Source organism: Blennius ocellaris, assembly GCF_963422515.1.
Source record: "Blennius ocellaris genome assembly, chromosome: 19".
Taxonomy (NCBI): domain Eukaryota; kingdom Metazoa; phylum Chordata; class Actinopteri; order Blenniiformes; family Blenniidae; genus Blennius; species Blennius ocellaris.
The window spans coordinates 13230375-13251492 of NC_137668.1; the positions used below are offsets into that span (position 1 = coordinate 13230375).

The window sequence follows — 21118 nt, forward strand, 5'->3', positions numbered from 1 at the left end:
CCATCCTGTTCTTGTTTACTTCTCTACTTGTGTTTCTCGCCACTTGGCCAAACTCTGATACTCACTTAGGCTGGGGAAGTAAATTTTTATTTATGTGGAATATTTACTTCTACACACAATGTTTGTGGCCAATTGGTAATAAAGTAGGAACTCTTCTATGATTATTGCCATTTGTGCTCGGTTGGCATTAGTGTGTGATATTAACACGAATCTGTGAAGATATTATGTATCTTGGTGAAGTGGCACAGAGATGAGTGTGTGCTTCTTTGTTGATGTTAAATATTCACATCATAGCTGATTTCTGTTGTTTTCAATGTTAGCTATTTTCTGGTGTTGTCCTGAAGTTTTTTTTTTCTGACTGATTTTATATGTGAGTTCACTTACATAGTGCTTTATAGCTGTGTAAGCATCCCCAAAGTGCTTTACATAGCTCATCACATTCACCCATTCACACACCATTGGAGGCTGCAGCCATGCAAGGCGCTGTCACTCCAATGGGAGCAGTTTGGGGTTCAGTGTCTTGCCCAAGGACACTTCAGTCTGTAAGAACCTGCAGGTTTCCGATTGGGAGATGACCACTCTACCAACCGAGCTATACTGCCCAAAACACGAACAAAACACATCCTTGATGTCATGTCAATGAGTTTCCTCATGTTAAACAGGGTGGGAAAATTGCAATTTCGCATCCATGGTGGTTTGCTTTGGAGGAGCATGATTGTTGTCAGCTGGTTAGATAATGTTTTCACCACTGATATTAACCTAGTGGTTTAAAAATGAAGCAAAACTTGAAAAGATTCATGCTATTTGAACAAGGGTTTTCCTCAGTAGTTGCTTCTCAGCTGTAGAGCCAGTTCTTAGCAGGCGGCAGCAGCAGCTACGGTCCACTGCATCAAGGTGAATAAGGATAGCATCTCCTATTGACACCCAAAGCCTCCATATCGACCGGAATTTGACAGACAGGCCCGGAAGTCTTGACTTCTTCCTATCTACCTCACGCGGAGACCCAGGAAGCCAATAAAGCTGGTCTAAATTTAAACTTCAGAACCAACTGGGAGATAGAATAGATTGCTGAGGCAAGGTTTCTCCAGTCACAAAAGAAACAAAGCCAACCAAAAAAAAGAAGGATGAAAAAAAAAAGAATCCCACACCCTGGCTTGTGTCTTCAGTCCTAAACACAGAGAAGAGGGAGGTGTTTTGATGGGGCTGACAACACTGACACACTTACGAAGAAGCTGATTTGTTGTGACTCAAATGCAACCACTTCCTTGGTTGTGAACTGTGTCTGCTACTGTCATCTGAGAGTGTGCCACTGCCTGTGATGAGCCCCCGGCAGTCACTGCCATTGGTTCCTCTCAGATCATTTAGCCATGAAGAGGGAGTGAACATCAGACTTTGAGAGGAATATGACAAAGTTAGGTCACAGATCCAATGCCTTCTTCCTACAACCGTACAGAGGAAGAACAAGGCAAAATTCATAGTTCTACATATGTATTATTTGAAATTACACTGAAATTTGCAGAAGGTTGCACAGTGGTGTAGCAGTTACAATGATTGCATTAAAGAGGGCCCCACAATGAAAGCCTCTGACGCTTTTCTTTGTCTAAAAACATGCATTTCAGGCTAATATGTAACGCTAAATTGCCTGTATGTGTGACCTCTCCAGGGCACCATCAGCTTTCGCTCGTCATGGTGCTGAATAGGATGACGTGTCGTGAAAGATGGTTGGATAACATAATAAAAGGGTAAAACACTCTCGGTACAACAGCATAGGTGAAGCAATAAGGGTTATTATGAATGCTTAACAAAAAACCCCCAACAAACATATATTTTAAATTACAATGTACTGCCTGAAGGCTGTAAAGTGGTATAGTGGTTAGCACTCTTGCCTCACTTTGCCGTATATTGACAAAGTCCCCAGTTGAAGTCATGGTTGAGTTTGGGGGCCTTTCTTTGCTTAATTTGCATTTTGTCATTGTACACACATTGGATTTCTCCAGGTGCTCCCTATACAGATGCAAAACTGCATTTGAGAGTAATTACTGACTACAAGTTGCCCTCAGGTGTGAATGTGAGTTTGTGAGACTGTCTGTCTTTCTGTGTTTGATGGACAGGTGAATTATCCATGATGTACCCGACCTTCAGCCATCATCAGATGGGAAGGGCTACCCCCGAGTTGGATAAATTGGTATATTAGTTGGCAGGATAAAATGAAGTGGCAGAATTATGTCTGTGCCGAGCTAATGCCTAAACAACTGTGCTTTGTTTATGACAGAAATCACTTAAACAACAAATCTAATTGAATTACTAAGCAATTTTGAAACAGTGTTGAGTGCTGTTGGAGTGCCAGCAGGGCACTCTCCAAGGTAAATGAAGATAAACTTCAAAATATGATTGTGCTGGCATGGCAGCAATCAGAATATGGATTTTGATGCAAAAGAACGATCGTGAACAGGGCAGAGTCTCGCATGGCACTGAGCTGCTCTGTGAGCAGCAGGGGAAAGCCAGACAGAGAAGGGCAAAATCAGGACGAATGGGGGGGGGGGGTTCAGTGTGTCTGTGTCAGTTGACTATTTATAAAAGTCAGAGCTCGACATACAATACAGCGTGGTGTGTTTAAGTCAGTTGTTAATCTGCTTACATACCACACACAGACCCCCACACTCCATCTTGAAGCTGTGCTTCCTAATATCTGGCTCTCTGCAGCTAATTCTGCAATGTGCCAGGATGTCAGTAGGAACAGTCACGGACACATATACTTCAGCTTCATGTATATTGTATTGCACTCTACAATATTAGTCATTTGTTCGCAGAGAAGAATCTTGAGGCTGCCACTTACTATCTTGAATCTTTCCTACATATAACTTGCAAAAAAGTTAGAAAAAATAATAAATTTCTCTCCTCCTTTCCTTACACTCTTATATTCTTCTTTTTTTTTTAACCACCATTCTCCTGTGGGCTGCTGCAAATATCTGAAGGCTTTGCAAAAGGGAGACACGAAACTCGGTGCTGGCTCAGTGACTGTCATTGTTGTGATCTTCAGGCTTCATTTCTCCTGAGAGAGCGAGGGGCCTACGGGGATGCAAGTGTGAGCATGAGTGAGTGCGCATGAGGAGGAGGCTCGTCCCACTGAGGAACAACGGGGTCAGAAGTCAAACTGAACATGAGGAGGCCCCTCTGAGTTTATCTCATTATACTGTGTAAATGTACGCAGGTGCAGTGTGTGGTTTTGTGTGCCTGTTTGAATCTATGTCTTCGTGCGTGTGAGTAAAATGCTGCACCTGCACTATATTTTCGGAACTGTCCAATTGCTTGTATGAGCGTGTGCATGTCTTACTTATCTTGACACTAGAGTGGTGTTACAAAGAGGGCAGAGAGAGATAAAAACTATTTTATCAACGTTGTATCACACAACACAGATATCCAAATAGTCCATATCAATATGACGAAAGAGTACAAATCACATACAATACCAGAAATATGAAGGGGACAAAAGATCACAAGTAAAGGAGAGACACGATATGGGGAAAAGCGAAAACTAAATATGAGTGGAAGGAAGGAGAGAAAGAGGGATTTATTGTCCCATAATAAATCAGAAATTACACTCAGTCACCAGCACTCAATCTCCACCAAAACTGTGGGACACAGGGCAAGAGTCAACTTCAGTCTCCCAAGGTACAATATGTAATAACGCTGCACCTCTTGATACCAGTGGGTGGCTATTCATGGGAAAATACTGTCCACATCTGATCCAGGGTATTAAAGATAAATATAAGTTCAGTTTTTTGTGACAGCAATAGGCAATATCAGGGATGGATATAGTGGGGAATAAAATATATTCATTGAATATGATATGATTCATGTGATGCATTTTAGCACTTTAACATCATAGATTGTGTTTAGATTTTATACGAAATTAACAAAATATCAATTTCCAATTATTTTACACTTTAATCTTTTCCTGCTGTGATTGGAATTGCTGTATTATGCTAATTTATGATGTATATGGCTTGCTAATTTAAATGTCGGCTACATGTTCATTATTATGCATTGTTCCCTTTTATAAACAACAAAATGCTAAATAATTTTAAAAGATGAAATGCAGATAAATCTCAAACATCATTGACTCTTTAATGTAGATTTGTTGAAATTTGAACATTGATCCGCCCCTCACTCAAGCAGTTGTACCCCTAAAGGTACAATGATCTACTTCTGACAGTGTATCACAGTTTGCCTATTGAACACAAACCATAGCTACAGGTAGGTCTTATTTAACCAGCTGAGATATTGAGTATGACCTGTTGAATTGCATTACGATCAGAGCTAGTAAGTGGTAGCCTCAAACCCAGTGGCACATGTGCATAGTGCATGCACAGAGACACGTCATGCTGTGCTCATCAATCATACCCATCCTGAGGCTGGAAAAACAATGTCAGACTGGGAAATAACTGCAGCTGAATACTGAGATTACAGGTGCGTTGACTGCGTGTTCGTGTTCAGCAAAGCTGAAGACAAACAGTGTATATGCAAAGTTAAGCGGTGTTGTGTAAGTATTCTCTTCTCTGGTAGGTTATTAAACTTTTAATGAAAGTCACATTGCAAAAATGTTTCAGGGAAAAAAATATATACCACTATGTTAACTCATGTAATGTGTGTATGTGAGGCTGTGTGGGTGTTAAAAATTAATCTATACATCGGTTCGCCTACACATATTTGAGTGTGTTTGCACGAGTACATGAGTGAAAATGTTCATCTGCCTGCACTGCCTGGCTGCTCATGGTTTCAAGGTCAAAATGAAATTCATTAGCAGTTGTAAAACTTGCACAACTGCTGGTCTAGGCTTAAGAAGTTTAATGTTTTTGTGATTGCAGACAATGACCATTGAAGACAATGACAAGAGGAGAAATACCATCAATCTCCTGCTGGAACACAACTTATCCATCAAACAATGAAAACAAGAAGTTTGCCAAAGCATCATGACACATCTTGTTCAACAAATACTGTGCCGCTACCTCTGCATTTTTTTAAATACAATCATACCTTACAGTACTATTAGTCTGTTGAGGAGATTGAATATTCATTATCATTCAGGAATGGAATGTTAAGTTGTTTGGCATCCAGAGGAGGTCAAGAAGAACAGCATTAACTTTTGCAAACTGAATAGTAACCTTTCCTGTCGGCACCCATTTACTAAAAAGTTGAATCTATAAAATTCTCCAAAAGCAAAGTCACTCAATTCAAACTGCTACAGAGACTGGTGAATGCCAAATACTACTAGAATATGCAGTTGGTGTGTATGTAGGACTGCCCATGTTTCTCTGGAAATGGTGTGTGAGAGTCCTTTATTTGTGTGTAGTTCTGTGAGTCATTGCTTTGTACTGGAAAATTAAATGTTTTGGATTGACCAAATCAGCATAATTAAAATGACTCAGTACAGTAATCTGTCACACAGTAGTCTACCAATGTCTCCAAATAAGAAGTATAACCCCAATTAGATGAACAAGAGAAACAAACAAGGAAAAAAAAGAAAATTCTTCTTATCATGTGTGAAAAAAATCTTTTCCCTCAAAAATACTTGCGTTGTTGGGTCAGTGTGTAATACATGGAGCTGTTTTTGTATCTCCACATGTCAGATTGTATTCATAAATAATCATGGGAACTATGTGTACACACACAGAGATACCATTATAGCCACTTCTAATGCCATGGACACAGGGTGAGGCTGAAAAATAGCTGAAATTTATTGCTGAGACATGCAAAAGTCAGGCATGGGCAGTTTACCTGTGACCAGCTCTCTGATTTCCACATCACCGGTCTTCCTCAGCAGGCGGACCAAGGCAGGAATGCCCCCGCAGTTCTTCAGGGTCACTTTGTTCTCGTCGTTGGCCTTGCCGTACACCAGGTTCCTCAAAGCTCCGCAGGCGCTGCGGTGAACCTCGCTCATCCTGTGGTCCAGCAGGTCGACCAGCAGCTGGATGCCTCCCTGTCTGCGAATCTGAAAACCACGGACACCAAGTTAGTGAAGATCGCTTGTTCTTCCGTTTAAATACACGATATGTGGTCAACAAAAACTGTCATCCTCAATAAGTAATCAGCGTCACACTGATATTAATGTGCACAAACACTTCACAAAGTCTATATTATCCTCCAATGCTGAAACAGAAATAAACGTCATTAGTGCTATTAGAAAGCATGGTCATGGTCAATAGTCTATTGTTTGTATTGTATGAGTGAATATGTTGGACCTTGTGTGTGTGTGTGTGTGTGTGTGTAGGCGCGCGCGTGCAGTTAGTATCTGTCAGGTCTGCCAATCAGATTAACAGCCCAATGTGGGCTAATTAAACAAAGTCTGACACAGCTAATGACTGTGGCTTTTACAAAAATGACACTTAATTACACTGATGAGAGAAGGAAAAGAGCTCACAATCTCACCAAAGTACAATACTTTTTTGCCTCTCGTGCGTGTGTGTGTGTGCATGTATGTGTTGCTCCTTCTCACATACTGCTTGAGGAAGATTCAACATTTAAAAGACCTAGGACTGCGGCAGCTTGTGTATCTATAAAGGAAATTACTATCTTTAAACACGTCAAGTATTTACAACAAAGGTGTAAATCCCCACGAAGAACGATCAATCCCATCATTAATTTGAAACTGTGAAATAAAATGTTGATATACAGCCGCATATTATAAACAATACAGATAAGAACGTTGTGAATTTAAAATAAATGTTTAGTTTAGCCCTGCAGGATCACAGGTTACTATTTGCAGCAACATTTTATCTACAATACAAGTTAAAGATAAAACTCAAGGCAAATCCACACAATATTGTTCAGTATATAAACTGTACATGGTAACATTTTTATCTGTCATCAAGGATAATGATAGACTGCACATAAATGAACGGCTTTCATCAGACCTCTGAATCATCACGTTTATCTCCTTTCTGTGAGGATCTCAAACATCCATCCATCTTCCATACCACTTTATCCTACTTTGTAGGTTACAGCAGTCTGCCTCTGCTTACTATGGACAGAAGAAAGCAGAATATATCACACGCTTGCACCAGTGGTGAAGCTAAAGGCACTAATAAGCCTTAAGCAGATGTTTGTAGACAGTAAGAGCTATACCAGAGAAATTAATGGAACTATGATGGTTAAAAACAAAGAATATGCACAAAGTCCTTGATATTGATATAATTTTGGGGTTTTCAACAAAAAATAAAAGCAAATATATATGTCATTAGATTAAAAAAATGTTGGCAAGATTGCCAATAAGTTAGGATTGTCTAAAAGATAGTGATTAACAGTATCTCGGCTGCTGCAAAAATGCAGCCACGGGAGGGTAAAATCTATGAATTGCGAATATTTGTTATAGTCACATAGCTGAATGTGTGTGACCAGCAACTGTATGTGTGTCATCAACGTATTGCAATGTGTACTGAGTAAGTATACACAAGGACACATAAACATTCACACAGTGAGTGAAAGAAAAGCAAAACAAAAAAAACGATCAGTGTCGATCGAGAGCCTGATTCTGGGAGAGGATGAAGAAGTCAGGGAGATCATAATGAGGGTATTCTGGCATTACACATAACATCATCAGATAATATAACTATGACTGTGTGGTTCTGTGCGTGAGACAAATACTGGAGTACAACAGGCAAACTCACTCTGTCATATAACTCCATTTTTCACAGCATGTTCTGCATGTTGTGTGATATAAAATTTAACACACCGATGAGCCGACAGAGAAAAAAAAAAAAGTCCCCTGAACCGACCACTACATCTATTCTGTGGTCTTTTTTGACACTTGCTGTTCAGTCATGTGTGTAATCCACACATTTTTACATGGGTATGAGGAGAAAAAAAAAAAAGAAAAGATTTTACATATGAAAAGTGGAAAGTAAGTCCCACCCTTCACATTTGGGAGGCACAGAGGGTGGACAAAGGTGAAAGGATAGAAAGTTATGGGGATAGAAACTGAGAAATGGATGGAGGTGTTTTATGGCACAGTAGGAGTTTATGAAGCAAAATGACATTGCTTCTCCATTCAATTAAAACGGATTAAGGGATTGAAAAAGTGGGGAAGTGACTTTACTTGATTGGCCACACAATTTCCTCAACACGATTTATCATCCAGTACCTCTTCTCTTCACCTCCTCCCATTGGCTCCCCTGGCCTTGTCCCAAGCTGATCTCTGCACCTCTCTCCCTCTTTATGTTTATGTCACAGTTAATCTGTTATTCCATGAAAGCCATAGTCCTATTACTCTGTATTGCCTTTGAGCTACCTACAAGGCTTGCCAATACCTCCGCGCCTATTCCTCTATTCCATGTAAAGAAGATTAGAAGCACGGATTGATTTGTCTTTGTCTCCCGTTGTTCCGCGGTGGCCACGGCTATTGGTAACCCATAGTGACAGTATTGCCGTGGTAACAGTTAACAGCGGTGACAGCTGGGATTGTGGGAATCAGAGGTGCTGCCGGTGTTATGCCGAGTTCTGCATGGCTGCTGAGAATTGCAGCTCCCTCACGGTGCAGGCGGCACACACCACAGAGCTCCTGCATGTAGATACACTAAACTTTAATATTGAAAGGTTAACTGAAACAGATCTAACTGAAGCGCGTGCCACACGACTTGACTTGAAAATGTTGGTAATTATTGAAACTGGGAGGATCCACTTTTTTGGCAAGTGTATCGACCTGCTGATATTTGGATCCAGCCAAGAGTTGCATAAATCAAATCTACTCCGGTGAACTCCAATGGATAATCAACCCAATTATGTATGTGCAGCATACTTTGATTCTCAAGTGTGAAATGCAAATAGATGAAATAGAAGGGTACATTTTTGGCAGCGAGAAAAAGGGATGCAGACCTTGACAACTCCAGATACCGGCCAAAAATACATCCACTCCTTTTATGCGACAGACATGTTGGGATTGGAATATGGTGCTGACACAATTTATTTCACTGTCTTTAATTTCCTCAGTGTAAAATTGATACATACGATTCAACAGTCACAATTAATATCTTGTATCTTTCACTACATATTAAATAGTCTTAGAGAATTTGGCATAACACCAGTGTAAAAGTTGGCAGTGGGACACATGGGTGACACATACCCGGGACGGTGACATGTGAATCTCAACAAGTCTGCTTCAGTCACCGCACATGAAACATCAACACTAATCAGGAGCGTTTTGCCGGTCTTGCTGTTTGCATATGTGCGGACAGAGCGAAGATATGTCACGGCTTCAACCTTGTGCGCGCGCGCACACACACACACACACACACACACACACACACACACACACACACACACACACACACACACACACACACACACACACACACACACACACACACACACACACACACACACACACACACACAAACACACACACACACACACACACACACACACACACACACACACACACACACACACACACACACACACACACACACACACACACACACACACACACGTTTGTTTTTAACTCTTAGCCTAGGGCTAACTGCATTTTGGAGCCTTTCAACCTTTGGCTAATTGAGTTCTTGGCCCAGGGCTAACACTTTTCTCCTGAGTACTCTAAACTGGGCTGAACAAGGCATTAACCTGTGGCCACTTAATATTGTGCAGAGGCAAGGACATGGCTAATTCTCTGAGTTGTCAACAGCAATATGTTCTGCCGTGAAGAAACTCATACTATATATCCAATGGCTGCTTTACTGTGTTGTCTCAAGCTTGTATGAAAACAAACTCTACTTCCCTTTACTGCAGACGCTAGGACCTCCTGAACAATCTCCAGCAAAGTGGAGTATGTGTATACTCGTAGTCAAGAAATCATTTCACAGGTGATGATAAGTGTTTATAGATGAATTTGGAACAAGAGTTGTGGATAGTTTCTGATAAGCCCTTCACACTGCAATAAAACATAATGCTCTGAATCTCCTGAATACCTCTGAGAATGTTTCCAAACACCATCCTTAAGCTCTGAATTGCCAAATATCACAGCAAAGCCAAAGATTGGTTTACACGATCATAGTGCACATAGGCAATTAGATAATTAAACAATCATTAAATACAAGGAATGTGCAGTTTTATAATCTGGTCTATAATGTAGATATTGTCTTACAATGTTTACTCTTTGCAAGTCAAAATGTGACAACTTAAGACGAGTTGAACCCTACGGCCTCCCTGATGCCCACACAACACTGTCACAGACCCCAGGTTGTGAAGTCATTTTTCGAGACCACTGAGCCAATGATGTCTTCTAAACATTACAGGATTTGAAAATATTGTATGAATTCTATAATTGATGCATTTTTTTTTCTCACAAAACAAAACAGGTAAAAATGAAATATTTCAATTATGAGCTGCCGATTCTGTTGCTACAAACACAACACGATTGGCAAAGAGGACACAACTTCAACACTCTCAAAATTGCTCAGAGTAATGAGATAAGTTTGCACTGAGTAAAGACGGATAAAAACCCACACCCAAAACTATTTTCTCTGGATTCCCACCTTTCATGCTGATGTCTGCTGAACAGTTAATTTACAGGTTTTTTTTTGCACAGTTCATGGCTTTAAAATGTAAAACTAGATTCCCCCATAGGCTCTCTCTGAAGAAAAACCATCAAAAAAAAAGTGAGACTATACTTTAATTCTAACGAGAGTTATAAAATCTGATCCACTATAATTCAAACGGTAATGCTGTAATGAATCTCAAGCATCATAAAAAAAAAAAAAAAAAGTGAGATGCAGAAATGAAGGTAACTGATATTAAAACAGTGGGGGAGAAGTGTACAGTGAAAAATCGCCTCAAACAGACATGTTTAACAAAGAGAAGGGTGGAGAGAGGTGGGAGCCTCGGGGAGGGGAACGACAGAGTTGGGAGGGCACGTTCCTCCCCCTTCAACCCGTCTGTTGGATAAATGGATATCGACATGGCTGCTACCAAAAATTTTATGAATTACTGATGTAACTGAACTTATGTCTGACAATGTGTGTGTGCGTGTGTGCGTACGTACGTACGTGTGTATGTATATATATATATATATATATATATACATACACACACACACATATATATACACATATATATACATATATGTACAGTATATGTGTATAATATGAGCTATGCATGATGCTAAATATGAATTTGCCAAGCTGTCTCTGGGGACTCGGCTGTTAGCAGACCTCCATCTGCCGCGCCTCACAAAAACAACAGCGTGCACATGGACACGTATACATTTTCATTTTCACATGCTTTTTCTGTACATCTTATATGTCTGAAGCATATGTGAAAGCAAAAAAAAAAAAAAAAACCCACAAGTGCGAGCACATGACCTTAGATTAACATCATGTCGCTGTGTCACATTCAACAAACATGCACACGCCCTCACGCCTCACCTGTTCACACTCATCCACCTTCTTGACACCTCCCAAAATGGCAGAAAGCTTTTTGTTATATGATCCTGGATAATAATGAGCAATACTTCTTTTTTTTCACTTCAGATCACCTTCGCTGTCTTTCAATTCCTGTCCTTTTGTCCACTTGTCTTTCTCTCTTCAGCTTTTTCTGTTTCCGTCTCCCTCTCTTTCCCCCTACAGAGCATCTCTTTAGAAATGAATAGCAGCCCTGCTGTGGCTGTATTTGGCTGGACAATATGTGCCGTGCCATCTGTGTCTGTCTGGTTGACTAAAAATATGAGAAAAGTCTTTTGATCAATGCTCATAACAAATAGTTGTTATCTCCTCTCATAATCTGTGTTAATGAGAAGGCCCTTCTTATATAGAGACTCAATCCCGCAGCTCTTTTTGTGCCAATATGAGAATCATCATTTGGTTAAATGGGTTTAATCTTATTAGTCTTATAAGACTTATTTTATTGGATGACTTAGAGTGTTTATCCGAATTTCAACCATCCATTATGAAAGCTATAAACCACTTAAATATATGATTTACATTCGGTTTTTCAGAACAACAATCTGAAACTTGTGGAGACAACAAAAGGGGTGGTTCTTTGAGTGACAGTTGGGATCAACAAAGGAGCAAAGTAAAAAAATAATATCAAATAAATGAAAACACAAAGCTTTAAAACTTCCCATTTTCATGGAAAAATATACATAAAAAATGTAATCATGTAAGGCAGGCAAAAACAACCCCAACCTGAAACAAAGGTATGGCCATCATAAATGTTACAGATGCCCTGGTTACATTTACTTATTGTGGCTCATAGCCACAAACAAATGTTATTTATTGTTTGTATGCCAGTCATTGGAAGTGAAATCTTACGTTTCGAAATTGCTGAATGTCCAGGATTCAATCTGAATTTAGTACGTTTTGACAATAATTTGATGGTTTTCTTTGGTCCTGTCTGCTGGTGAAGTAGCTTCAATCACTTCAATGCAGGCGAGATAAAATTTAATTGAGCAGAAGGAGGGATGCAGAGAAAGAAGACGGCATCTACCCCACCCATCTTCTCTAAAAAATATCCCATCCGAGCACTACATCACAGGATATTATCGGATATTAATTCTGGGAAGACTTGTGACATGAACAAAGACTCAGGGTTACTATTATCAAGTAATATCTCAGTTTCCTGCCACATTTTTAAAATTATCATCATTTTGCTTGATTTAGTCGTGATTACTATTTTATAAACGTCGCTGTCAAGTTTTTGAAAAAAGGCACATCTGATTTTGAAATGGGAGACACCGATTAGCAAATGAAACCTATCTCAAAGCACTGCCGTCTCTGTGCATTTAATGAAGACATTTTCTCAATAACTGCCCTGAAACCATGATAAGAAGGAACAGTGAACCAGCAGGATGGTAGCATAGTGAGGTTCTCTGAAGCAAAGGTGTCAAACACTCAGGGGATACATACAGCACGACTTGATTAACTGAGCCAGAGCAATGAATGATGGGATTATAACCTTTAAATGTACAAAAAAATGCAAAATTACAAAATCTTACAAGAACAAATTGAAATTTTGTTCAGAAATTCCACTTGCCACAGTGTTTTTCTTCAGGTTAATGTGCAGCAGTATCTCAACTCAGATCATAGGATGTCTGCAACCTTCAGTGTGCATGCTTTCATACTTGATCCTAATGCAATTTTTTGAGAACAAAAGTAGGGCTACGCGACATATCACACTTTTATTGCCACTGACTGAGCTGGAATAAATCTGTCTGCAAATGTCTCCATCCACTTTGCATTCATGCTCAACAGTCTCAACATATCTGCACAAAGGCATCTACATCATACACTCAAGTGTTCTTTATTTGTGTAAATCATATTGCAATTGCAATACTAATTATTGCATGTTCATCATGCAGCGGTTGGAGCTTGATAATGCTTTCTGTTGTTGAGTTGTTATTCTCAATTAATTCTACTCCCAGTGGACACATTAGGAACAGCAGGTGTCCTCAGTTATTTCACACGACAAAGTCATTTCATGACCTGGATTTTACTCTTTTGTGGGCTTGTGTTGGCCCACAGGCTGTATGTTGGACACCCTTGTCCTACAGGAAAACAATTTCTATGCAAAGAACATCTTCTTAAAGCAGCCTCGTGAAAGAAAATGATATGCATAAGCTGCCTCTATATCATATAATCTTTCATGACATCTGTTTGGCTATGAATCCCCGGGAAATATCCCAGTCACCTTAGCTGCCAATGTAATGCATATTCAACTACTGCTATTGGGGAGTTTTTAAAACAGTCAGTCCTTGAAATTAACACGCACGCACGCACGCACACACACACACACACGCACGCACACACGCACGCACACGCACGCACGCACACACACAAATTGCTAGATAAATACTTAATTGTTCCCAATAGAAAAAAGAAATTTCCACTCTTAGAACAATCAAAGTGAAATCTAACCCTAACCCTAATCTTAATAAAAAAGGAGTAATTACAAACACAACTTAAGGCTAAAGACTAAATACAGTACTGAAGTTAAGTACGCTAAAAATTAACACCAACTTATGTAAAAACATATATGAAATAATAAGATCATACTTTGGAAAACATATGACATTAAATGCCGTTCACAAGCCACTATTGGGTGATGAGGATAATGTCAACCAGAGTAAAACAAGTCTGACCAAGAAAATACATTTTAAAAAAGTAATATAAACCAAGCTGAAATTAAGAAAAAAAAAAGCAAATGATTTTAATTTGGACGTTGAGCAGCCCAGCAACATTAGGCTGGATAAAATGGGTATAAAAGATAAATGGAGGAGTAGATTGTAATCAGCGGTTCTGTCTACATTACACTGTTGCTAACAGCACAAGGACACAGCTATTGTGTTTCTTTTGGATGAAGCGAAAAATGAACCGACATTGAAATATTACAGGAATCCATCAAGTGAAGAAATTACAGGCTGAGAGCAGATCACTTAAGAACTGATGTACGTAGATAGATTGAAGTAAGACTAATCCCCTAACGCCTGCAGGTCTTTCATCTAAAGATTAATGTAAAATGTTTGGACTGCTCGGAGCATAGTGATTGCAGGTCTAATGCACGCTGCTGTCCTTGCATACATAAGTATGTTTTCAAGCATCTGTGAAGGAACAAACAGAAAGTATTCACGTGGATAGCTTCAACTCTCAAAACTGAAGTGAAAGGAAAAATACTGCATGAACCTTGAAGATGAACCAAGATCCTTTTGTTCAGATTTTCTGAACAAAAGATACATTTATGATTACATTTTGCTGAAGTTTAAAGAGCAAGACTCCTTAATGAATCTGTAAAATGTATATTTTGTTTCAAAACTCCTTTAAATCAGTTTCAAATGTATTTTTAATTAAGACACTAAAGTAAAAAAGATCTGCGAGGAAAACACACGTACATATTTAGATTCTCCAAATTACTCCACATCATGATGACGGCATCAGTATGAGGACATGAGTGAGCCACCAAATGCATGTGATGAAAGTCTCTATAAGAAAAAGTCTGCTTTCTCACCCTCTGGAACTCTCGCCCATTTCAATCAGACACTGTTCTGACCTCGACACATTTAAATCCCTCTTAAAGCCTCACCTATTCAACATCACTATTAATGTTCCAACTGTTTTATTTCCTTATACCTGCTTCTTATATCTGACTTTTATACCTGCTTTACATTCAATTTGCCTGTTTCTGTTCAAAGACCTTGTAAAGTGTCTTTGAGCAGAAAATCACTATACAAAATAAATGAATTGATAAATTTTTTGTATAATGAAGGTGCTACTTAAACTCTAAAGGTACCATCATAATGAATAATAATAATAAAAGAAGTGAACTGAAAAGGTTTCGTGATATTCCCATCAATTCTCAGTTCTGCATTATCTTGTTTCCAAATCAGAATTCAATTCTCAACCGAATGAATATTCCATATCTGACCAAGAGGTCAACTTCTCATTTCAATACATCATAATACAGCTACAGCATTATTGTCATGTAAAGTTTGCAATTGTGAACATGTACATTGATAGTAGGCCTCCATCACATATGTAGACATGTGGTTTTACCTAATTTGATTGGAAAGTGTTCATTTTGGTTGACTGGTGCCTCATTTTGTGTAAATAATGCTGAGAAGTGTGTCCAGCTCAGGGAGAGACCATCAATCCGATGAGGGTATGCCAAATCACCACTGCCAATGCACAGTTGTTATTTTCTCCATTACATACATCCATTACAGAAGACCTGAACGCTGAGGTTTCTTTCAGAGGAGCAGGACGAGTGGCATCAACTGTGATGTTTTGGGAAGTGTGATTGTGTTTTGCATATGTGTGGTTATGTGTGGGTGAGTGTGAGTTAGTGGGTCAATTTTGAATCAAAGTGACTTCATGTTCACATGTTTAATTGGCTCTCAATTGCAGACAGTAAATATTCATACCTCAGGATGGTTTTGTTTGGTTTTCATTTTCCATATTCTGTCTCTCTTCAAATTACTTTGATAAAGAAAAAAAAAATCCAATGTCTGTGCTTGCATGTACTATCTACAGGTCTTGAGTGCATCTGCATGTGCCATTGCCTTTGTTTACGAGTGGCACTCGCTTTATTAAAGGGTTTATTAGAGAGCTTCAAAGGGGCTTCCCTGCAAAATTGCTTTTGAGAGAAAAACATGCCGCTTTGGGACTAATTGAGCTTTATTGTCTCTATAGATTCAATTCAGCAGGAAGCACAGCATGAGGATGGAGATTGCATCAAGTTTTATCATGCAAAACCTCCGCATGGAACTAGTTAGTTAATGCATTATTTCTCAAAAGCTTCCCTATGTGTAATTATGACAGCGGCTTGTGGAACAGTATTCATTTACGTATTGATGCACACATTTGGATTTTATTATCATAGTTACGATTATCCCCTTTCCCTGCAACACCCTACACCCTTCCCTACAACTTTGATCAAATAAACTGTATAGAGCATAAAAAAACATACACATGCACAAACCTCAGCTTTGATCTTGTTGTCTCCGAAGCAGAGATGCTGTAGGTAGGCTGCAGCGTTGGACTGCACCGATGGGAACTGGTGCTGCAGCATCTGGATCACCTCTGGCAGCTCCGGATCTCTCCACCCAAATTCTCTGCAGACAGACAGACAGGAGACACTTTGATTCCTTAAGCATGTGAACAAAGCTTCTTGCTAACATGCCAGTGAATACCTCAAAGCAGGCCAATAAAATCTCGGTTTCTATAATACTCTCGGCTAAAATCATTGAGCTGTTCATATTTTCATAAATTCAGAAGAAGACAGGCAGTAAGAAAAAAAGGCAGTCTGAAGTAAGGACAGAGATTTAAATGTCAAAAATCCATTCCTGTTCTTTTTTTCTGCTAAAAAGAAGTATTTTTATTTGTAATAGCTTCACAAGCTAAACAACACAGTTGGACTGAAATGATGCAAATCACTCACCGAATGGCCAATTTGCCAAAATATTGTCATTTACATCCATCACAGGCAGAGGAAATGACAGAGCATGTAAAAATGGGGCCAGCAGGTTAAGCGGGGGACCCTATGAATGATAACCACTAAAAAAGTAAAGTAAGGCAGAAATAGTCTTAAGAAGGTAATATTGTACTTTAAGTGAGATGCATTTTTCTCGTCCATCAACTTTTCTAAACTCGGTGGCTGAACACATGACAAGGTTTCAAGACTATCACATAGATAGAGAGTAGTAAGCTAAAGGTTATTTTCCAAATGTATCTTATTAATTAATTATTTTATTAATATTAACTATAATAAGTATTATTAATTCTTATTAATTTTCCCTCAAGTTAAATGTGAGTGTCTGTCTGTCTGTCTGTCTATCTGTGTGTGTGTGTGTGTGTGTGTGTGTGTGTGTGTGTGTGTGTGTGTGTGTGTGTGTGTGTGTGTGTGTGTGTGTGTGTGTGTGTGTGTGTGTGTGTGTGTGTGTGTGTGTGTGTGTGTGTGTGTGTGTGTGTTTGCCCTGTGGAGGTTGGAAACTGCAGTCTAACATATTCAGCTGGGACCAACTCCATCCCCATGTGGCTCTGACTTGGATGAAGCAGTACAGAAAATGTATGGAGGTGACACACACTAGAAGAAGAAACACTGAAAAAGAGGTAAATAAGTTTGAAGAATTGCACAGCACAGCACAGCTATCGCCTGAATTATGTCTGCAGCATGAGTGGTGTGAGTTATGTTCTATACTTTCAGCTATTAGAAGTTTACACTCCTATGAACACAGTGGACAAAGTGAAATAAATGTTTTGTCCCTCGGTAATACCCAGGAAATGGTCTCCTTTATTGTATTATCCCCTGCTGATAATTGTTTTGCAAACGGTCCCCCAAATGAGGAAATTATAAGAGTGCAAGAACGTGTGGGCGACTGTACACGTACACACAGGATCACAACCATGTGTTGCCACCATCTACTGTGATATTTTCTCCACTAACCACTCTCTGCACTGTTTCTCTCTTACTTGCCATCTTGCTCTCTTTAACAGTGCTTTCAGAAAAATGTCAACTATCAAAGTGATCTGACGAAAACCGATGTGGAAATTTTGTGGCTCCCATCGATTGTGGTGTTTGAGGATTGATTTTGTTGTTTCTGCCTTCATGCTCACAGTTCTGTGGCAAAATGCAACTCACTGTAATCCCCATCAAGCTATCATGAAAACCGCTGATTTATTTTTGCCTCCTGGGTCGGTCGGTTGGACCAAACATGAAAATGTGGTAAATACGGGACAATTGACCTGCCTGGAGTTAGAATTGATGGGGTGGAGGATTGTTGTAGATATGTGTGCATCCAAAGTTTTTACAGCAGAAAATGAAGCATCGCCACGGTGCTCTCATCTCGGTCAGATCAAGAGAAGGCAGTCTCTGAAACATCTGTGAAAAGCAGAGCATTCACGGGGAGTAAACATGGCTCTCAAAGATAAAGCAAGCTCCAGCATGGACGGCTCTTTATCTGCTGAATGATAAGTGTGCAGGACTGAACGAGGGAGGTAGAGGAGAGATAGAGAGAAGGAGGAACAGGGAGGGATTCCCAAGGCATTTAGGGGATTTAGGAGGAGAGACCCTCAAACAACGTTCCTTAAATCACACAGCCAGATACCATCGGGCAGTTTGTTTATTTATGTGTGCGCATGGGTGTGTGGCAAGATTAAGATAGGATCATGATGTGTGTTTATGTGGACACAATTGCCTCTGTGCCTGTTAGTGTCAGCCAGTGTGTGTGTGTGTGTGTGTCTGTGTGTGCATGCTTTCATATTCATCTGTGTCTACACTTTCCACTATAGTGGATGAATGTATCTGATGATGTGCATGACTGGTGTGTGTGTGTGTGTGTGTGTGTGTGTGTGTGTGTGTGTGTGTGTGTGTGTGTGTGTGTGTGTCATCCATCCCCTCCAGCCTCCTAGCTCTGTCAGTGTAGTTAATAGAAAGCAGAGTGATCTGCTGATAAGATAAGCATCATGGCTCGCCATTAATTAAAAACCCCTGCTAGGAAGAGAGACAGAGTGAGAGGAGCAGAGGAAAAGAGGAAGAAAAAGAAGGAGCCGATGAAACATAGAGAGAGAATAAGAATGAGGAAAGAAACTTAAAGGGTAAAAACCCCCCCCAAAAAAATGGTGCATCCAGAACCGTGGGTACAATAGGCAAGAGGAGGCTGACAGGAAAATGAAAAAAAGTAGAGGCAAAGTGGAAAACAACCCTCAGATGAGATGCCAGTCATGTCAACACAGGTGCTAATGAGAACTATAGCCCTGGTATACACACCACTCGGCAACATGCCAACGATGTGAAACAGCAGGATGCAAACAGGGAGAGGAATAGAGCCAGCAAGAGGAGGAAACTGATCAAACAGGCAGGGCCAACTAAACTGCAGGATTCACACTAAATACTCGCACAGCTTTTCAGGAATCTGTGCTACAATATGATGCTGCTCATCTGGAATAGTCTTCATGTTAGCTTTTTATACCTTGTGTGGTAATAAATTCCTAATTTAATAATCTGTTAACTTTTTTGTTTTTATTCTAATGGGCTAGGGTTGTGTTTATTACTCGATGTTGCCGATTCAAGTGGGCTGGAGAATAAATTAGGTGGCATTGCTGTGGCACAGAACTTTATGCTCCTTGTTACTTTGCCATTGCTTGAAGAGTGCGGAGGTGTGATGCAGCAAAATAGTTTTGTTGGAGGCAGCAGTCGTGGCAGGAGAGGAGTTTGACATGCTGAGAAAAAAAAAAAAGCCAGGTGGCAGGGGGGCTGGTGGAGAAAGGGTGGAGGCAGCGACAGAGTGATATAACTGGGACAGAGAATACTTCAGTGTGATGGTAAGGCTTTGATGCATGCACGCACGCGCACACGCACGCACGCACGCACACACACACACACTCACACACACACACACACACACACACACACACACACACACACACACACACACACACACACACACACACACACACACACACACACAGGAGGAAGGCAAAATGTGATAGAAGAGTGCAACACATGAAAATACAAGAACAAGGATTATCAAAGGATTTTTTTTTTTTTTTTTTATAAAACTTCTCTTCATCTGTAACTCTTTTCATGTCCAGGTCTCATGAGACAGACCTCATCAAGACCACTGACAACACACACACACACACACACACACACACACACACACACACACACACACACACACACACACACACACACACACACACACACACACACACACACACACACACACACACACACACACACACACACACACACACGAAACCACTGCCAGGTGAAGTAACTAACCTTGATTGAGAGAAATATATATTGAATTAAACAGAATTTGAGTTCACCGTACCGATTGATCTGATACATTACAGGCCTGGAATGTGAGCAGTTGTAATTCTGTCCCACTGCGAATCTTGTGCATTGTTTCTGGTACGCAGTGCTCAAGAGCTTCTGAAAGAAACCTAACGATGGGTAACCGCCGGTAAAGTAAAAACTGAGTTACGAACTGGCCCGAGATATGCTGATGCACACGTTGGGGGGGGGTGGCACATGTGGCGCAAAAGACTACTGAAAAAGTTCACTGTGCCTTGGAGAAAAGTGACAGAGCATTGAAGTGTATTAAAGCTTGCCGTGTGTGTGGTGTCCGACTGTCCTACCTGCCTCGGGTCAGTAAAAACTGTGACGATGTGCATGTGGGCATGAGAACTCAAACATGGATCAAGAGAAAAAGCTACTCTGATTCAATGCCTCACATTCTCTCATGCATCATGTGGACGGCAGAATATGGAGGTAGTCATTTATGTGCAAACTCAATTGTAAAAAGGTTGGTCAAAATTAAAAACTATTCGAAGGACATTGTCAGTGCAAGTTAGCTCAAATACTGTTGGTCAATAGATGAATGAGCCAACCTTATAAAGTTCTGCAGGAAAACCTTGGATTCTGTATTCATAGGAACCATTCATTGAAACATTGTTCTGTGATAGCTATTGCCTGTTTTGAAAAGGATAATGCACTATGCCACAAAGGAATTCGTTGATAATGGTTTGAGAAGCACAAAGCGTGAACAATGCTGACACGGCCTCCAAATTCCACAGATGTCAGACTGACCAAGCACGTATGATATGTGCAGCAGAGAAAGATCAATTTCACAAAA

General features: G+C 40.0%; 1 protein-coding gene across 1 annotated transcript in view; it reads right to left on the minus strand.

Moving 5' to 3' along the window:
• Nucleotides 1–21118, minus strand: part of ctnnd2a (catenin (cadherin-associated protein), delta 2a) — a gene marked incomplete at both ends in the record, with an annotated part of 202698 nt that overhangs the window by 69656 nt on the left and 111924 nt on the right. The window contains 2 exons of the mRNA XM_080515267.1: nt 5779–5992; nt 16459–16591. Of these exons, the coding sequence (XP_080371393.1) occupies nt 5779–5992; nt 16459–16591 (347 nt within the window). The remainder of the gene's footprint in view (nt 1–5778; nt 5993–16458; nt 16592–21118) is intronic.